General features: G+C 41.8%; 1 protein-coding gene across 1 annotated transcript in view; it reads left to right on the top strand.

Annotated features, from left to right (window-relative positions):
- UBE2R2 (ubiquitin conjugating enzyme E2 R2) overlaps positions 1-19,784 on the top strand; it is a 104,695-nt gene that overhangs the window by 62,215 nt on the left and 22,696 nt on the right. The window contains exon 2 of the mRNA XM_048850961.2: positions 18,397-18,483. Coding sequence (XP_048706918.1) covers positions 18,397-18,483 — 87 coding nt within the window. The remainder of the gene's footprint in view (positions 1-18,396; positions 18,484-19,784) is intronic.

Below are 19,784 nucleotides of genomic sequence, written 5' to 3'. Positions count from 1 at the left end.
TGATAGCTGCTTTCAACTACCTGAAAGGGGGTTCCAAAGAGGATGGCTCTAGACTGTTCTCAATTGTAGCAGATGACAGAACGAGGAGTAATGGTCTCAAGTTGCAGTGGGGGAGGTTTAGATTGGATATTAGGAAAAACTTTTTCACTAAGAGGGTGGTGAAACACTGGAATGCGTTACCTAGGGAGGTGGTAGAATCTCCTTCCTTAGAGGTTTTTAAGGTCAGGCTTGACAAAGCCCTGGCTGGGATGATTTAACTGGGAATTGGTCCTGCTTTGAGCAGGGGGTTGGACTAGATGACCTTCTGGGGTCCCTTCCAACCCTGATATTCTATGATTCTATGATTCAGTGTTAACTGCGTCCCCCTAGTTTCCTCACCCATGTCCACAGCTTTAAACAGAAGAGTTCAGCTGTTTATTAATGTAGTAATTTGAACATGAGCAGAATGGTAGTATCAGTTCTTATTTGGGGTTTTTTTGTTGGTTTTTGTATGGCAGTGAAATGGAGACTTCAAAAGTTCTAGTTTTTATGTATCTGGCTAATCTGATGTTGTATTAGTCTTCAGAAACCATATTTGTTTTGTTTCTTAAATTATAACTAGTGCCTCTAGCTTCAGAATTTTCTCCCCCAAAAGAATTGCTGCCTGAACTGATGGTGAGAAATACCGGGTTACATAACCCTGCAGCAGTAGTTATTTGGTTTACACTTAAAATTCTATAAATCTCTTCCCTTGCTGCTTTCAGCAGGGGGAAGGCTGCATATGAAAAAGGTGACTGTATCAAGACGCTGCCTTATGTTTTTAGCTGAACATGTGACTGTCTCTCTCGGGAAAGCTTAGCTGATACAATTCTGAATTGCATATGAAGAGATGGCATCAAGGTGGTTAGTCAGTGAATGACTCATGAATGTTCAGAGGTTAGGCTGATATTTATTTAAAGTACTATCTAAAAATATTTAGTTAAACATGAGTGGAATGAAAAAGATGCTTCCAAAGCAAGCCATTTCCCATCTACTGTGAATGAAAGGGTGATGCACTAGATTACATGGCATACCTGAAAGGTTGAATGACTGCATCTGTTCATTTCACTTCAGTTTGTACATGTAAAGCCACAAAGCAAAGGAGGAGGTTGAATTGCTCATCAAAACCTGTCAACTTAGTAAAACGCAACAAACTGTCTGAGGAATGCAGACAATAGTAGGGTGAGGAGAAATAGGGGGAGCTGAGATAAAAATATATCTTGGTGTGTATTCCATTGTGGCTTCTGTCTTTGGGTGATTGGCTGTGCATAAAATATTCACTTACCATTATGTTTGAATCGGACTCTGAATAAAGTAAACATGATCAAAATAACAGGTTTCAGAGGAACAGCCGTGTTAGTCTGTATTCGCAAAAAGAAAAGGAGTACTTGTGGCACCTTAGAGACTAACCAATTTATTTGAGCATGAGCTTTCGTGAGCTACAGTTCACTTCATCTTCAAGATGAAGTGAACTGTAGCTCACGAAAGCTCATGCTCAAATAAATTGGTTAGTCTCTAAGGTGCCACAAGTACTCCTTTTCTTTTTATGATCAAAATAGAGCAGTGTTTAAAAACAAGTCTGGAGAACTACATGCATCACACTTTCACATTCAGTCATTGCATAGCACGGTAAACCCGCTTTTAAGAAGCTGAGTCTTTTATCCAGATCATTGAAGTTCAAAACACCGTTCCATAGATCAAACAAGATTCGTCTGGAATGTTTGGGAATTCAGTCGCAGACTGATGCAGCTCTTAGTAAATGACACCAGTCTGGACTTCTGAATTAGGTAAATAGTGACAATGCTAACATGGAGTGCTTTTTCACACTATTGCAATCAAGGCCCAGCACAAATTCTAGTGGGTAGAAGCTTACTCATGACTTGCTGAGATATCCTAAACAGCTGGCTGGATTGCACGGTGTCTGCACTGCATCTGGGAGGAGGCTTCCCAACCCAGGTCCACAGACGTGAGCTAGGGTGCTAAAAATATTTGTGTGGATGGTGTTTTGACGTTGTGACTCAAGCCTACCCCCTTGAAAGCCTGAGAGCCCAAACTCCAGCCCAAGTCCCAACATCAAAGCATAGTCTACCCACCTATTTAGTGCACTACTGTGAACCCCACTAACACAGGTCTGTGGACTCAGATTGGGAGGCTTGCTCCCAGATGCAGTGTAGACATACCCTTAGTATCTAATGTAGCCTGCCTATTTTCTCCATCCCCACCCCACCAGCCACCACAAGTGGGCCCCTCAGCCTGAACAACTTCAGATGCTATTGTTGGGTCCTGTTCAGTGTTACACTGTAGTGATGACTACGTAGACTTCAGTTTTCTGCAAGAAATGCTGTTAAGTTGGGGGAATTTGTGCCTTTTTCTTAAAAGCATCTGTAGTTGAGTATTGTTTCCTCTCGATGGGTGCATGAATATAATTTTTATGAAGGCCCTGTAAATTGTCTAACTTGACTATTGATTTAATGAGAGCAGAATGTCCCAGTATGAATGATAGTTGCTTAATCATACCAGCAGCAGCAGCATTGCTGTTAGGAATGGATTGGAAGTAGAAATGTTATCCAGTTGTGCCTGAATGTGTTCTGAAAAGTATTTTCTCATCTAACCAACAGGTAGTGCAGGCTGCGCATAAACTGATGCTTTCAGAGGCTTAAGGATCATTCCTGAAGTTGTTCAAAGTAAATTTTGGCAGATACTTCATCATGGATTCAACAGAATGAAAATTCAGCCGCTAGACTAACAAACTTTCTTTTCTGCCTTTCATACTGCTTTGTTGTTTGGGTAGCATTGACTACACTCTTTCAAAGCCCCTCCTTAAAACACATTTGCAAAAGACCTATTAAACCATATCCCTCACTTTGCTGAAGCACTGAGTCGATGATAGAAGAATATTTTTAATGTGGAACTAGAACTAATGAGGCCTATGCTAAACTTCACTGCTTATTTCCAGCCATGTGCACCTGTTCTCTAATCTACATAAATAAATGGGTCATTGAAGGAGGAGGCTAGACTTCAGGATACTTGTTGATGCTTTATACTTACACAACACCTTTCAGCTATAACTCAAAATGATTTAAAGACCTCAAGTATCTATTTCCCATGTTCTGAGTGAGGTTGACAGCCTAAACTCAGGAATGGTTTGTGGCTTGCTGAAGGTCACACAGCATACTGGCAGTCTGGAATATAAATTGCCTTTTTACTCCTGGATCCTGTCTTCAAATAATATGTCAATGACAATAGCTACACAACTTGTTTGTATAAGAAAGCAATGGCTAGATAATAGCTAGAGCTGCAAGTGAAGGGTCAGGGAAAACCCAGATAACCTGGCAAATCCTAGACTGAGCCTAGCTGGGAGAAACTATCATTGGGAAGCTGTAAGGTTCCACCTTGTCTTCCAGCATGACTAGAATGGACCTTTTTCACTTTACCCATATAATGTTACATAAGCCAATGGATGCTAGAGGTTTGGCAGTACTAAGGTATCAATCAGACTGTACGTTAATGGAGTTCAGCTACACAGTTCCTCATGCTTGGGTTTGTTTAGTCTGGAGAAGAGAAGACTGAGGGGGGACATAAGCTTTCAAGTACATAAAAGAATGTTACAAGGAGGAGGGAGAGAGAAATTGTTCTTTCTAACTCCTGAGGCTAGGACAAGAAGCAATGGGCTTAAATTGCAGCAAGGGCAGTTTAGGTTGGACATTAGGAAAATCTTTCTGTCAGGGTGGTTAAGCACTGGAATAAATTGCCTAGGGAGGTTGTGGAATCTCCATCATTGGAGATTTTTAAGGGCAGGTTAGACAAACACCTGTCAGGGATAGTCTAGATAATACTTGGTCCTGCCTTGAGTGGAGAGGACTGGACTAGAAGACCTCTCGAGGTCCTTTCCAGTCCTGTGATTCTGTGCTACCTATATCTGAGGATAAGTTTAAAGCCTATTGGGCTCTGTCCTATTTTTTGTCAGCTTCCAAGTTCTTGTGTAATCACCTTGAAGACTTAATTATATTCTTGTCAGAATAAGAGAACCACTCTACTAAACTACCACCACTTTTGGCAACACTTAAGTGTTCGTGGAAGTTCTCCAGTCAAAGCAGGCAAATGAGTTTGAAATTCTTTGAGGCTTCCTACCTCCATTTGCCAAGCCTAACTTTCAAAGCAAAGATATATCCGTGGATGATGTAAGATTGTCTTGGGGCTTTGGAGAGGATGGGGAACTCTGAAGTGTGTATGCTCGGTATCCATCCGTAAAAACATACGGGCCACAAATGTACTTTGTCCTCTCCCTCACTTGAAGTAAAGACTTGGAACTGACACCCTGAAGCTTGGAGAACAAGGCTTTGGGGAGACCATAAAGAGGTATTTCCATTAGAGGAAGGGAAGGAAATAGTAAGACATGATGTAGAAGAATTTGAGCAGAGGTAGGGTCCAAGGACCAGTTAAGGCAATGGGCAGGCTTGTAGATTACATATGTTTGGGGGAAGCATTCAGGATCAGTGATTGCTCCAAACAAAGGTGCTGCTACTTGTCAAATTTCAAAACTAAATGAATGATTAAATAGATTTAAATTCTTACAAGTGTGGGAGGGCAGGTGGGAACCAAGTTTAATGATATCCTCTGGCCAGTTATGCAGAATGCCAGATACTAGATTACCATAATAGTCACTTTGAGTCTTAACTGAGTACAAAATATTTTGGTCAATCTAAACCTTAACTCAAGCATTTCAAATGTTCTCTTTTAGATTTGTGATGGAGTGGGAACGATACCTTACTTTGTTGATGGGGTGGGGGAGCAAGTCGTCATTCTGTAAATGTCTGTTTTCTGAAAGGTTGCTAATGCTTGGAGATTGACATAGTAAAAGCAAGACATGTGTAATTCCCACCAAATAGTTTGTCATGTACCTTCATTCTGACCTGCAAAAAATTCTAATCATACTATCCGGGTGTGTTGGGTTTTTTTTTAAATAAAAGCTAGCTTGCAAATCAGATTGAAGGTTGAACTTAATTTCTCTCCCTGGGCTGCCTGTGCTGAACTAAATTTATAACAAATCACCATTTCTACTGTGACACTAGCTGTATTACGTGAAATGAACTTCCATTTAAGGTTTCAAAACCAACTGCAGAACATGTGCTGCAGAGCCTGTCGGTTAGGCACTAACCTAACTAACCTTAGGCACTGTAATACAGAAGGAACCAAATAACTAACTCATTTTTCTTTCCCATGTGCTTAATTGCAGGGTTTTTTCTTTGTTTCTGCTGGTGCTGCTGAAAAGTAGGTATTACGAACACTGTGCATGTGAACATAGCTCGCTTTGAGCCTGGGATGTAATTCTCTGAACAGTTCACTAGTCCAGCCCAGCTTTGCAATAGGTCCTGGCTTTGTCCAGTTCTTATTGGTATTGTATGTTGCTGAGCTAGTAAGCCTTTGCATTGAAAAATGGGCATTGCAGCGTTGGCTTGGTTAATACAGGCCTTGGTAGCCATGTGCTGATCCCAGTGCTGACAAAGCAACAAGAATAAATAGCGTGGTAGGGGAAGGGCATGGTTTCAGGAATATGCAGTTGGCCTATTGTCAAGGGGAGTAGATTATTCTGCTTTCAGCATACTTCTGCCATTTTAAACAGCTCCACAGCAAGCTGTCAGTACTAAAATATTTTTAAGATACATTTGCTGTGTTTAAGGCTGAACGCCTATGTAATGTAAGGATGCTGACAATGAGTTACCACAGTCGATGTAGTTTTACTGCAAAAGTTGACCTCTTGTATTTCAAGAGCAGTTTAACCTTGTCGACTCAGCATTTGAATCAGCTATCCTGTCATTCATACCTAGTAGCAATATTTAATTGGTCAATACTGTGAACCATCTCTAATAAAATTTCACTCGAAGTTAGAAGTGACTTAATTCAAAGCTGCTTTAAGATCCTAAACACTCTACTGGTTTGCCCTTAGACTAAGTTTCTGATTAGCTCAGGAGTTTGTAAATTAAGATTAACGGCTGTAATACATCATGAAGGCTAAAATATCTGAGCTTGACTCCTCTGACACACAAGGGAGAACATTTTAAAAAAAATTGTTCCTTCTCTGAGTTAGTGTAGGGAAATGACAGAATAACTGCTCAGATTTTCACCCATTCCTTGTTGATGACACTTGGAGGAAAGGACCAAATGTTGCTCAGTTTACACAGATCCTCTAGAGACAGCGCATGCATGAGAAATATATATCACTTGTGCTCCATTCTTCTATCAAGGGCTATATTTTACCCTGATTATCATAAGTATTGTGCAGCTGTAACTTTGAACTTGGTCAGTATGTAGGCTTGCTGCCTTATTTGTCCATTTCCTGTTGATTTTAACACTGCCCAAAACCATTCGAGTATTTAACAGCCACAAAAGCCATAATTGCCCATAAATATGAATTTAAGATAGACTTAGTATTTACTGAAAGTAGGCATTTTCTATACGCTATTTCTTGCTTGTAAAATTTCCAAATTACAACACAATAATAGTAAAACTCTTAATTTGTAAATTTTAATGTTGCTATTATAATAATTCCTAGAGGCTCTAATCAGAATCAGGGCTCCGTTGTGTTTGGCTCTGTGCGAACCTGTAACATGGTTCCAGTCTGAAAAAGCTTGTAACGTAATATAAATGGTTCACTTTGTGTTAAGTGACCTACAAAATGCTATACAAAAAAGGGTTTATTCATTATTTTAAAATGTATAAAGGACACTTTTCGACAGGGTTTTTACCTGGAAGATGCTAAGAGTGTCCGGATGGGTTTTCCTAGCAGACCTTGTGGATGGGGAACAGTAGGCAAGGTGGTTTTTGTATGTATCATGAGCTCATTCATGTTAATTATAGAAGAACAAGGGTTGTAGGGGTTCAACAAACGTGTTAAACTCTTTGGTGTGTAAACAAAAACCAACAGTTTTGACTAAAAATTCCTTCATCCTTTCAATAGCTTAATTTTCATTTCCTGTGATGTGTTTTGTTTCACTAGATCTCTAGTCTTCCAGATTAGACTGAGAATTGCAGGCCACCTTTATAATCATAAAGCAACAAAACATGATACAAACCCAATTTTTTCCTTTATAGGTTATCTTTGGGAGTGCATACCCTGCGTTAAGTAGTTGCTTTCTAGTTCTATGCAATGGGCATGTTCATTCAGGATTCCCAGAACTAATTTGGCTGTCTTGTTTGTATTCATTCAACCACTTATTTTTTTCTAATATGCATAGCTGAAAGCCAAGCTGTCTGTAATAGAACTCTGTCTTGGTGCTTTCTGCTTGTACTTACGTGAAGTGTCTGAAAAGTGAAGTAAATTATGGATGCAGTCGGTGCTATACTGGGAACTCATGTTCAGGTATGATTTCAATAAGGACTTGAAACTTAGGGGCCAGAGGTGAAAAGTTGGTGTATAGCTCACTACATACATCACTTGGAACAACTTTTTATTGTTGAGGCTTGCAAAGACGTTGCACTCAACTTGACAGCATTTCTGTGTGTAATGCAATAGCTTTTGAATGTCACATCGGATCAATTCCAAAATTCCAGGGAATGTTCTAGGCATCAATGAGCAGAATGCAATTGTTTTTAGGGGAAATGGGCGATACATGAAGCTGCTGTCATCTGTTTAGCACAGTCACTGCTTCAAGTACCTCTGCAGTTGTCTCTAGATCAAACGACTGGTGTCTGGTAGCCATTTAGTGCCTTCTGGCATAACAATCCCTCTGCTTGTGGTCCTGATAGTATTTAGCATGTGATGCCCTGGATGACTTCTCTCCCAGATAGAGAAATCAGTGTTCTCCCTGCTGAAAGCTCTGTGAGGTGGATTCTCAGCCAGCAGGGACACCCAGAAGAAGTGAGGAAGGAATGAAGTGTCCTCTCTACTAGTGCCCTTCCTGATCTGTAGGGGTAGGACACCAGTCATTCACTCCTCCTTTCCAGTCCAGGGTTGGGGGGAGACACTAAGCCATTGGCATGGGGGAAGGTGGGAATGGAGGGAACAGAACCCCTGCTGTGGTGGGAGATGGAAATGGGTAGGAGGAGACAGATCCCCAGGTATGGTGGGGAGAAGGCAGGACCCTATTAAGGGAGAATGGAGGGGCAAAAGCCAAAACATCAGAGGAAGTGGGGAAATTTTACAGTCCCTGAAATAGAGGGGGATTTGGAGGGTGGCAATACAGAGAGCTTGTTGGTTGGAATGTAAGGATGCAAGGAGCCCCTGCTGTGTTTTAGTGAGCTTGGCCTACACAAGCCACAAAGTGTGTGACCCACTACTTTGTATTAATGGCAAGTCCGTCTAGTTAGTTTTAATAGTAATGCTGGTCTTGTAGGTTCTGAAGTTGGACAGCATCAAGGTGATTTCGCTTCTTGACTGGCTTGCTAAATGGGCTGTTAATACTTAAGATGACCTCCACTAAATGTGGTGGTTAATACTACATCCTGGAAAACATTTCAATAATCCAGGCTTAATGTGGAAGAGCAAATCCATTAGGTGAGTTTTAAAAAGGTGTGATGTACCAGCCAGCATTAAAAGGCATTTTGTGGGATTAGATGTTAAAATTAACACAGCACTGGTTTGTATAGTTCCTCTACTTCTGTTGGCCTTGTGCCTCATGTTAAGAATGTGCCGTGCAGATACAGCCATTTTGGCTGAAGGCTTTCTTCTAGAATGCAGCTGCTGTAAACAAGGTGTATAGTTGGAAGCCTGAGTTTCCTGCTTATTTGCAGCATACTCAGCGGTCACTGCACTGTTTACCTATGCTAAAAATAAGTGTGTATCTGTATAAGTACCATGTATACTTTGGCGACTGATATTTGAGAAAAGGAGTACTTGTGGCACCTTAGAGACTAACAAATTCATATGAGCTCAAATAAATTGGTTAGTCTCTAAGGTGCCACAAGTACTCCTTTTCTTTTTGTGAATACAGACTAACACGGCTGCTACTCTGAAACCTGATATTTGAGAACTAGTCCCATGGTCTGATATGCGCAGATTTTTGAAGACTCTGCCAGTACATAATAAATCATTGATGGGGATTCTCTGCCTTAGTTTCTCTCAACTGAAATACCCAAACTTTTGGTTGTCCAGATGGGAATTTCCCATCTATTTTAAAACCTTGAGTTACTCTGGCACAATCTGCCCACGCTTATGAAGATGAAAGCATTTTAATGTGCACTGGGCAAATGGATGAGTACCAAGTTGCTTTAATTTGTTTTGTTCTGGTGTGGAAAGACTGGGTTACTGATAGCATTAGAATACTGTGGGACAGAAGAGGGAAATCATCAGTGCCAATATTCCAGTTAACTGCTGGGAAACATCAAATACGTGTATTTAAGTGAAAATCTAAAATTAACAAACATTTGATTGCTGCGATAACTTTCTGTAAACAGGCACTTTGGGCCTTAGTGGTGGTGAAGTCCTTTACACACGAAGGAATTGGATGTAATCCAACTATTGGTTGACAGTTTTGCACGCTGGGTGATAAACCTAAAGTAGTAGTTCTAAACCAGGGGTACATGTGCCCCTGGGGATATGCAGAGGTCTTCCGGGGGTACATTAGCTCATGTAGATACTTGCCTAGTTTTACAACAGGTTACATTAAAAAGCACCTGCGAAGTCAGGACAAACTAAAATTTCATACAGACAATGACTTGTTTATACTGCTCTATATACTATACATGTAAGTACGATATTTATATTTCAATTAATTTTATAATTATATGGTAAAAATGAAAAGTAATTTTTCAGTAATAGTGTGTGGTGAGTTTTTTGTATTTTTAGGTCTCATTTTGTAGGCAAGTTGTTTTTAAGTGAAATGAAACTTGGGGTACACAAGACAAATCAAACTTCTGAAAGGGATACAGTAATCGGGAAAGGTTGAGAACCACCGAACTAAAGAGATAAATTTGTTACAACAGTACCCCTTAATCATAGAATCATAGAATATCAGGGTTGGAAGGGACCTCAGGAGGTCATCTAGTCCAACCCCCTGCTCAAAAGCAGGACCCATACCCAATTAAATCATCCCAGCCAGGGCTTTGTCAAGCCTGACCTTAAAAACTCCTAAGGAAGGATCATCTTACGTATGAGGTACATAAGCTAACATGCTTGAGTTTTATGCTTTCTCCTGAGCTTACCTGAACAGCAATAACTTTGTGTAGTAAGGTTTGTTTTTTAAACGGGTTTTACTGACTACTTCTTGCAATAAAACAGTTGACATAGATGGAGACAAGGGCTTGTTTGGACTACAGGGATGTGAATAGCTATGTGCGATCAAGTTCTGTGCTGTAACTCTTCTGTGTTGATGCTGTGGGTGCAAACTGAAAGGTTCCAAGGTCCCTTTAACATAGTCCTCTTCAAACAGGAGTTCAGTACCTTTTCTAGGAGGCAGAGGTTGAGTTGAAAGTATCTAGAAAGTCAAAAGTTTGATATATATATATATATATAAACCACTTAGTGGGTAAAATATTTCTAAACTGCCACCACCTGCCCATGTCCCTCCATGCCACCCTGTTAAGAAACCTGTGTAGCTAATGAGGTAAGTTGTAGTATGAAGAAATAATTGTCTTTTGGAAAGCTACTAAATGCTACTTCTAGTGTAAGCGTGGCAGTGGGTATTCATTGTGCATTAGTATCTTCACACTCTGAGAAGCAAGGAACATCATACATTCAGGGCACATGCACAACCGCCCCACTCCCACTCCACCTCATAACTTGGAACAGTGTAAGATTTTTTTCAGTTAGGCTGTCTGCTGTTCTGCACCTCAGAGGAAGCTAAGTTTCAGTGGTGCTGCATGTTCATAGCTTGTAAAGAGTGTTGGGAATAAAAAGCAAGACCTAACATATTATAGGGAATGTAATTTTTTTTTAAATGTTTTTTTCAGAGGTGCCAAGCAACTGCAGCTCCAGTTGACTGCTGTGGAAGCTGCTGGTCCTCTGCACATGTGAAAATCAACTCAGTAGCCTTCTGAGTACTTGTTTTTTTTCATGAAACATGCCCTTCTCCCCCCACAACAAATTTTAAATGTTGTGATAGAGTAACCTGTTCATATTAATACTGTTCCTAGCGGGGTCAGTGGTATGTAAATATTTTGGATGGAGTAAGTACTTGACAATTCTAGAAATGCAAAGCAGCAGTAATTACAACACTCTACACATATTAATTAGCTCTCCGAATACATTGAAGAACTGACTGGAAATTTTTAGTTTAAACTCTTTTAAAAATAAATGTACAGTAAAAGCCATTTTATCCAGGACTTCAACTGGAAAACTCTATAAACTGGCATTTCTGATTTTCATTGAAAGTCCGGTTTATATTCTGGTTGGTGCAGGGCCGGCAGGGGGTGTGGAATGCAGGCTCTGGGAGGGAGTTTGCTTCTACAAATGTATTTAAATTGCATAGTGTGGTGTGTCAGCAATCTAGCTGAAGAGACTGTGTGTCAAATTACATAGGATGGAATATGCAACCAACCCATTTTATCAAGCATGGTATCATAGTGATGTTTAATTTACCCCTTAGTATCTCTTAACACATGCCTCGGAACTGGCAAAACCCAAGTGTTTCGAAGAGCTATAGTGAGGGAGGTCAAGTGTTCAAATCTCTGAAATCTAGGATTTGCCCTGGTCACTTTCTGTAGTTGGTGTAAGGTAGACTTAAAATGGCTTAACAGCTTGCTGGGGGGGCCACAGGGGAGGGATGTTGGATATCAAACTTATGTTTTTTCCTGATTTGTGTCTTGGGGCTTTCTGGGTACTCATTCTAAAAATAAATTCCACTTGAGGTTAGGTCTAATTTAACCAAAGGCATGCTGCCTCAGATCTGTGCTACTCTGACAATATACACAGTAGAACCTATCTTAACCCAGTTCAGGGTAGGTCATGTAAAAAGTATCCAGATATCCTCCATTCGTCGCAGGTCAGTAGAGGTTGTATAAACTTATTTGCCACAAGTAACAAACTGTCACTCAAAAATGACCTTAATATGTGGTCTTCTGACTTACTTAATCTTGGAAATATTTTAAATGGTAGTTCGATGATGCTGGATTCCTAGCTATGACGATTAGTGAGTCTTTACCAGCTATGTGGCAGCTTGCCCCTAAAACTCCTGGTCTCCTTCACCCATTCAATTGAAATATATTAATGCTCAACTGGTGGAAAGCTGCTTTAAACTGATCACTTCTGTTAAGAAAGTAAAATGCTGAGTAATACCTGGAAACCTGTTTGTGAAAACTCTAATGAATGTCCTGGTTAAGAGTTCAGTTTCACTTTTCAAGCTAATGATCAGGAGAAGGAGAGGTGAAAGTGATCACTGTAAAATTCCCCAATTTTTTTAGTTCATCTGGGTTTCCCCAGTGCACTTAATCCTTCTGACGTACAGTTTGAACAGCTGGCACAGTGAAATTCTGACCTCTGGTGCTAACAAGCTATTCAGTGGAAAAGCAGATTTCTGTAACTGGGTTGCTACACTAGAGCATCTCTGTACTCAATACTTCAATTTAGCTAAACAAAATAGAGCAGCAAATAATTGCTTGTTTCCAAATTCTGTTGCTTTCTAATCTTTTGTAAAGACATGACTGGTTATGATGTAAATTAAATCCATCAATTGCCTACACATCAAAAAGTGGTTCCCTAATGTATACTTTTTATCTGCTACCCCAACAGTGTTGTGTGGCACTCTACAGCAGTGGTTTTTAAACTTTTTTTCTCAGACCCAGTTGAAGAAAATTGTTGATGCCTGTGACCCAACATAATTATATCTTTTGACTAGTTTTCATAAAATCATAATATTGCAATACATTCCATCTTAACCCACTTTGTGTAACTAACACTAGACACTAGCCTTAGGAAGCCTATGGTAAGGAGCGTGGGAGGTAGTCCAGGGTGGGGTGTGGAGGTGAGGGCTCTGGGATGGAGCTGGGGATGAGGGGTTCAGGGTGTAGGAGAGGGCTCAGGGCTGGGGCAGAGGGTTGGTATGCAGGGGTGAGGGCTCTGGCGGTGGGTGCGGGCTCTGGGTGGGGCCAGGGATGAGGAGTTTGGGGTGCAGGCAAGCTGTCCCAGGGCCAGAGGACCCCTGCCCCCATCACCCTCCCCACTGGCAGCAGCTAGCTTCGGGGAGGGGCGCCTATCTCTCTCTCCCTGCTAGCAGGAAGTATGGCACTCCGGGGGGGCCAGGGAAGAGGCCTGTAGCAGCCTTGCAAGCGCCAACTTGCTCCCCTCCACAGTTCCTGCCCATCCCCTACCTCTCTCCTCTCCAGGTCCCTGCTCAGTGGCAACGATCTTTATAATTTGAATCAGCAAGGCGATGCAGTGTCTGACATTCCATGACATTCATGCAGCTCGCAGAAGCTACTAGATCGCACGCCCTGGTTCTCATGGGTGACTTTAATTTTCCTGATATCTGCTGGGAGAGCAATACAGCAGTGCATAGACAATCCAGGAAGTTTTTGGAAAGCGTAGGGGACAATTTCCTGGTGCAAGTGCTAGAGGAGCCAACTATGGGGGGGAGCTTTTCTTGACCTGCTGCTCACAAACCGGGAAGAATTAGTAGGGGAAGCAAAAGTGGATGGGAATCATAGAATATAAGGGTTGGAAGGGACCCCAGAAGGTCATCTAGTCCAAACCCCTGCTCGAAGCAGGACCAATTCCCAGTTAAATCATCCCAGCCAGGGCTTTGTCAAGCCTGACCTTAAAAACCTCTAAGGAAGGAGATTCTACCACCTCCCTAGGTAACGCATTCCAGTGTTTCACCACCCTCTTAGTGAAAAAGTTTTTCCTAATATCCAATCTAAACCTCCCCCACTGCAGCTTGAGACCATTACTCCTCGTTCTGTCATCTGCTACCATTGAGAACAGTCTAGAGCCATCCTCTTTGGAACCCCCTTTCAGGTAGTTGAAAGCAGCTATCAAATCCCCCCTCATTCTTCTCTTCTGCAGGCTAAACAATCCCAGCTCCCTCAGCCTCTCCTCATAACTCATGTGTTCCAGACCCCTAATCATTTTTGTTGCCCTTCGCTGGACTCTCTCCAATTTATCCACATCCTTCTTGAAGTGTGGGGCCCAAAACTGGACACAGTACTCCAGATGAGGCCTCACCAATGTCGAATAGAGGGGGACGATCACGTCCCTCGATCTGCTCGCTATGCCCCTACTTATACATCCCAAAATGCCATTGGCCTTTTTGGCAACAAGGGCACACTGCTGACTCATATCCAGCTTCTCGTCCACTGTCACCCCTAGGTCCTTTTCCGCAGAACTGCTGCCTAGCCATTCGGTCCCTAGTCTGTAGCTGTGCATTGGGTTCTTCCGTCCTAAGTGCAGGACCCTGCACTTATCCTTATTGAACCTCATCAGAATCTGGGAGGCAGTGACCATGAGTTGGTTGAGTTCAGGATCCTGACACAGGGAAGAAAGGTAAGCAGCAGGATACGGACCCTGGACTTCAGGAAAACAGACTTCGACTCCCTCAGGGAACGGATGGGTAGGATCCCCTGGGGGACTAACATGAAGGGGAAAGGAGTCCAGGAGAGCTGGCTGTATTTCAAGGAATCCCTGTTGAGGTTACAGGGACAAACCATCCTGATGTGTCGAAAGAATAGTAAATATGGCAGGCGACCAGCTTGGCTTAACGGTGAAATCCTAGCGGATCTTAAACATAAAAAAGAAGCTTACAAGAAGTGGAAGGTTGGACATATGACCAGGGAAGAGTATAAAAATATTGCTCGGGCATGTAGGAATGAAATCAGGAGGGCCAAATCGCACCTGGAGCTGCAGCTAGCGAGAGATGTTAAGAGTAACAAGAAGGGTTTCTTCAGGTATGTTGGCAACAAGAAGAAAGCCAAGGAAAGTGTGGGCCCCTTACTGAATGAGGGAGGCAACCTAGCGACAAAGGATGTGGAAAAAGCTAATGTACTCAATGCTTTTTTTGCCTGTCTTCACTAACAAGGTCAGCTGCCAGACTGCTGCGCTGGGCATCACAACATGGGGAATAGATGGCCAGCCCTCTGTGGAGAAAGAGGTGGTTAGGGACTATTTAGAAAAGCTGGACGTGCACAAGTCCATGGGGCCGGACGAGTTGCATCCGAGAGTGCTAAAGGAATTGGCGGCTGTGATTGCAGAGCCATTGGCCATTATCTTTGAAAACTCGTGGCGAACTGGGGAAGTCCCAGATGACTGGAAAAAGGCTAATGTAGTGCCAATCTTTAAAAAAGGGAAGAAGGAGGATCCTGGGAACTACAGGCCAGTCAGCCTCACCTCAGTCCCTAGAAAAATCATGGAGCAGGTCCTCAAAGAATCAATCCTGAAGCACTTACATGAGAGGAAAGTGATCAGGAACAGTCAGCATGGATTCACCAAGGGAAGGTCATGCCTAACTAATCTAATCGCCTTCTATGATGAGATTACTGGTTCTGTGGATGAAGGGAAAGCAGTGGATGTATTGTTTCTTGACTTTAGCAAAGCTTTTGACACGGTCTCCCACAGTATTCTTGTCAGCAAGTTAAAGTATGGGCTGGATGAATGCACTATAAGGTGGGTAGAAAGTTGGCTAGATTGTCGGGCTCAACGGGTAGTGATCAATGGCTCCATGTCTAGTTGGCAGCCGGTGTCAAGTGGAGTGCCCCGGGGGTTGGTCCTGGGGCCGGTTTTGTTCAATATCTTCATAAATGATCTGGAGGATGGTGTGGATTGCACTCTCAGCAAATTTGCGGATGATACTAAACTGGGAGGAGTGGTAGATACGCTGGAGGGCAGGGATAGGATACAGAGGGACCTAGACAAATTGGAGGATTGGGCCAAAAGAAATCTGATGAGGTTCAATAAGGATAAGTGCAGGGTCCTGCACTTAGGACGGAAGAACCCAATGCACAGCTACAGACTAGGGACCGAATGGCTAGGCAGCAGTTCTGCGGAAAAGGACCTAGGGGTGACAGTGGACAAGAAGCTGGATATGAGTCAGCAGTGTGCCCTTGTTGCCAAGAAGGCCAATGGCATTTTGGGATGTATAAGTAGGGGCATAGCGAGCAGATCGAGGGACGTGATCGTCCCCCTCTATTCGACATTGGTGAGGCCTCATCTGGAGTACTGTGTCCAGTTTTGGGCTCCACACTTCAAGAAGGATGTGGATAAATTGGAGAGAGTCCAGCGAAGGGCAACAAAAATGATTAGGGGTCTGGAACACATGAGTTATGAGGAGAGGCTGAGGGAGCTGGGATTGTTTAGCCTGCAGAAGAGAAGAATGAGGGGGGATTTGATAGCTGCTTTCAACTACCTGAGAGGTGGTTCCAGAGAGGATGACTATTCTAGACTATTCTTAGTGGTAGAAGAGGACAGGACAAGGAGTAATGGTCTCAAGTTGCAGTGGGGGAGGTTTAGGTTGGATATTAGGAAAAACTTTTTCACTAGGATGGTGGTGAAACACTGGAATACGTTGCCTAGGGAGGTGGTGGAATCTCCTTCCTTAGAAGTTTTTAAGGTCAGGCTTGACAAAGCCCTGGCTGGAATGATTTAATTGGAGATTGGTCCTGCTTTTGAGCAGGGGGTTGGACTAGATGACCTCCTGAGGTCCCTTCCAACCCTGATATTCTATGACCCAGTACTGGGTCGCAACCTGTACTTTGAGAAACACTGCTCTACAGTGTATATGGATTGGTTTTGTACACTCAGTGCATTCAGATTGTTCAATTCTGCAGTGTTTGTGTCTTAACAAGCAGTTCAGTGGTTAAATAGCCCCCCAGTTTACCCTACAGTTGTGCATGCAACCCAGAAACTGCTTACTAGTTTATATAAAGGTGCTGTCTTTGGATCTGTGTAATCTCTGGATGGACTACAATACAACATAGCAGTGGGAAAGTGCCTGTCAAAGTTAAATAGACTTGTCTAAACTGGTTTTCAAATTTAAAATGCTCTGCATTTAAATACATGTAAGGCTCCAAGTTGAAGGCACAAAAAGCAAAGAAAACTTAGGCTGAAGTTGTCTTGGACATGCCCAGCAGCACGTTAAGATGTTGTTAAACAAGAGATGCAAAGTTACCCACTGATAGTTATTCTGACCAGCTGTAAGCAAGCTTTCTATCTAGCTCAACCCTGGGTTTTTTATTTCTGGATTTAATTTGGACTCTTGAACACTACTTTTCTCTCTTGTTCTAATAAAATGTCAGAACCAGGAGTTGAATGGGCTTAGACTGCTGGCTGATGATCATTGTTGCATTATATTGTGAACATCCAGTTAGCATTTTTCTAAGTGTATATTCCAATAAACCACATCTGCTTAGGATTTGACACTACTGTACTTCCATAACACATGCTGTCTACCTGTATGTGGACACTATGTAAAGGTGCTTAAAAAATTCAAGCTACTGAGAGTGCTGGTTTTGCTTTAAATTAGAGGAGCCTAAATTGCAAAACATGATGGGTTTTTATTTCAGTGCACCTCGCCTCCTTACCAAACCTTAAGAGTGAGTTTTAAGACGCTAGTTTGTACCTACCTCTAGTTTTAACTGTAACTAGAATCTATCTAGTTGACATCTAAAGGTCTATTTGTTACTTCTTGTTTGTTAAAAAGATGCCCATCTAATGCTATGGGCATGCTAACCCACCATTAGTATAATAAAATTCTGTTATCTAGATTCCGGTTTAAGTGGCAGGATTACACAGCTCTGCGACATGTAAGCCTCCTAATATCTGAATTTGTGAAGGGCTCAAATGCCATGGCATCAAGTGTAGTATAAATACTCTGCTTGAAGTAGAATTTCTACTTCCTCCACCAACCAAGTCCTTCAAAACTGCCAACAAATATTCCTTGTGCCTATTCAGATGCATTGGTTTTGTGCAGTGCACAGGTATTGATGTAAATGTTCTTTAATTAGCCCCACTAATGTGCTTGGAACACTAGAAAATTCATCCTACTGGGGCCAAAAAACTTAACCTGTTTTGAGATTTTAAAAAAGGAAACTGATAATATTGGCCACTGAATTCTTCAGTGATTTTTAATTGTCAGTGATTTTTTTTAAAACAGTTAATTAAGACATCTCGGGACTTTGACTCGAGTTAGAGCTACATGAAGTTGAGACAGTTGCTTCCTTGTCTTTCCCTCTATATTACAAGGATTGCCAGTCCAATGAACCTCAGTCCTGATCTTCAAATTCTCCTGTTCAAGTACCAGTCTGTGCACGAGACCCAATAATGGAGCTAAACTTTGTAGATTTGTCAGGTGCCTAATGTCCATTAAAGCACTAACAAAAAATGATCAACTTTGTTTCCTTTAGACTGAAATCACTTTGGCCCCCAAACCTTCCAGTGTGAAAGACTAACATCGATTAGTTTGCTGGTTTCCATGCATTCTGTTACATGAAAACTGAGATTAATTTTATTTGTTGCAGGCTCACATTAAATTTCCTATCGACTATCCATATTCACCGCCTACCTTCAGATTCCTGACCAAAATGTGGCACCCCAACATTTATGAGGTAAGATACTTTTAATGGTGCTTTTTCTCTTCAGGTGTACTAGAGACATGGTTTTAGTTTTGAGACTTATGTAATGCATTCAACGTTTGCTTGTCTTTAGTCACAATTAAGCCACGTTCTAGCTGTTATAACATAAGGCTTTGTATTCTGGTAAGCACTCTAATTCAGAGAGTGGTGTTCAACCCTTGCAGATAACTGCAGTTGTAACTGCCTCAGATTTACCACAGTTGTGAAGTTCTGTTGTTGCTTGGAATGTTGGCAGTTACCAGCTTTTTTTCCATCCAGATTCATTTGGGATCTTACTAATGACTGACAATTTCTCCAATCAACTTTTTATCTGACAGTTTGGTCAGAAATTTGATGGACAGTGAACTTTAGATTAAAATTAAATAGCTTATTTTGAAGCTGTTTTTCCTTTTATATTAAAGCAATAAATAGGCAACTATTGGGACTTACACAGTATACAACCCCAAGCTAGAGAGATGAGATTTTCAAATGTATGGGGAAAGCTTGCCTCACGTTTAACTAAATGTGAATGCTCTGCCCTCCAGTTATGTTCTCCCTTGCTCCCCAAAAAATCCTTACTCTTCATCACTAACAGTATTGTAGATCATTTTGTGATATAATTACAATGGTCGATCTAACCTCTTCAGCAGTTAGTAAAAAGGCCCTCTCTAGTTTCAGTATGTCACACTTCCTGATGATCTTTCAGGTACCATGTCAGTCTTAATTAATTATTGGTCTTGGGTTAAGGAATTTAGAAGTCTGCATCAGGCATCATGAGACCTATCCCAGAAGCAGCTCTAGGCAGGTCCAGCACTTCGTCAGTGCAAACAAATGTGACACCTAGTGTGGATTTCTGGATTCTTTTGGAAACTATTTATCTTCCTTCTTTTTATGACCTGTACTTTTTTCTTCGAGCATTTTAGTCTGTAAAGCCTTTGCCACTGGAGACCTTGCAGCATCATTCTATGTTTGACACTGTGTGCATGTCACAGAAGTACCTAACTTCTGAAGTCTTGTTTGGAAGTTCAGAGCCTATTCTGAAATTGTAGATTGGCCTTTAGTGGAGGAGTCCAGACAAATCCCTGGGGAACCTTTTCACCTTTGACTATTCTTAACAAAATTTCTGTTCTTAATTTTTTGTTTTGCCAGTCCTCTCTCATGAGAAATAAATGCACTCAGAGGATACTGCATCCACCCCCCTTGTAAACCCTCCCTTCTTTCAACAGTGGCCTTAATACAGGCTTTCCTAGGATGAATGATATTCACTTCTGCTTCTGCTTAATGGGCTCAATGGA

Source organism: Caretta caretta, chromosome 5 (genome assembly GCF_965140235.1).
Source record: "Caretta caretta isolate rCarCar2 chromosome 5, rCarCar1.hap1, whole genome shotgun sequence".
NCBI lineage: Eukaryota > Metazoa > Chordata > Testudines > Cheloniidae > Caretta > Caretta caretta.
This window is presented reverse-complemented; position numbering and strand designations above follow the sequence as displayed.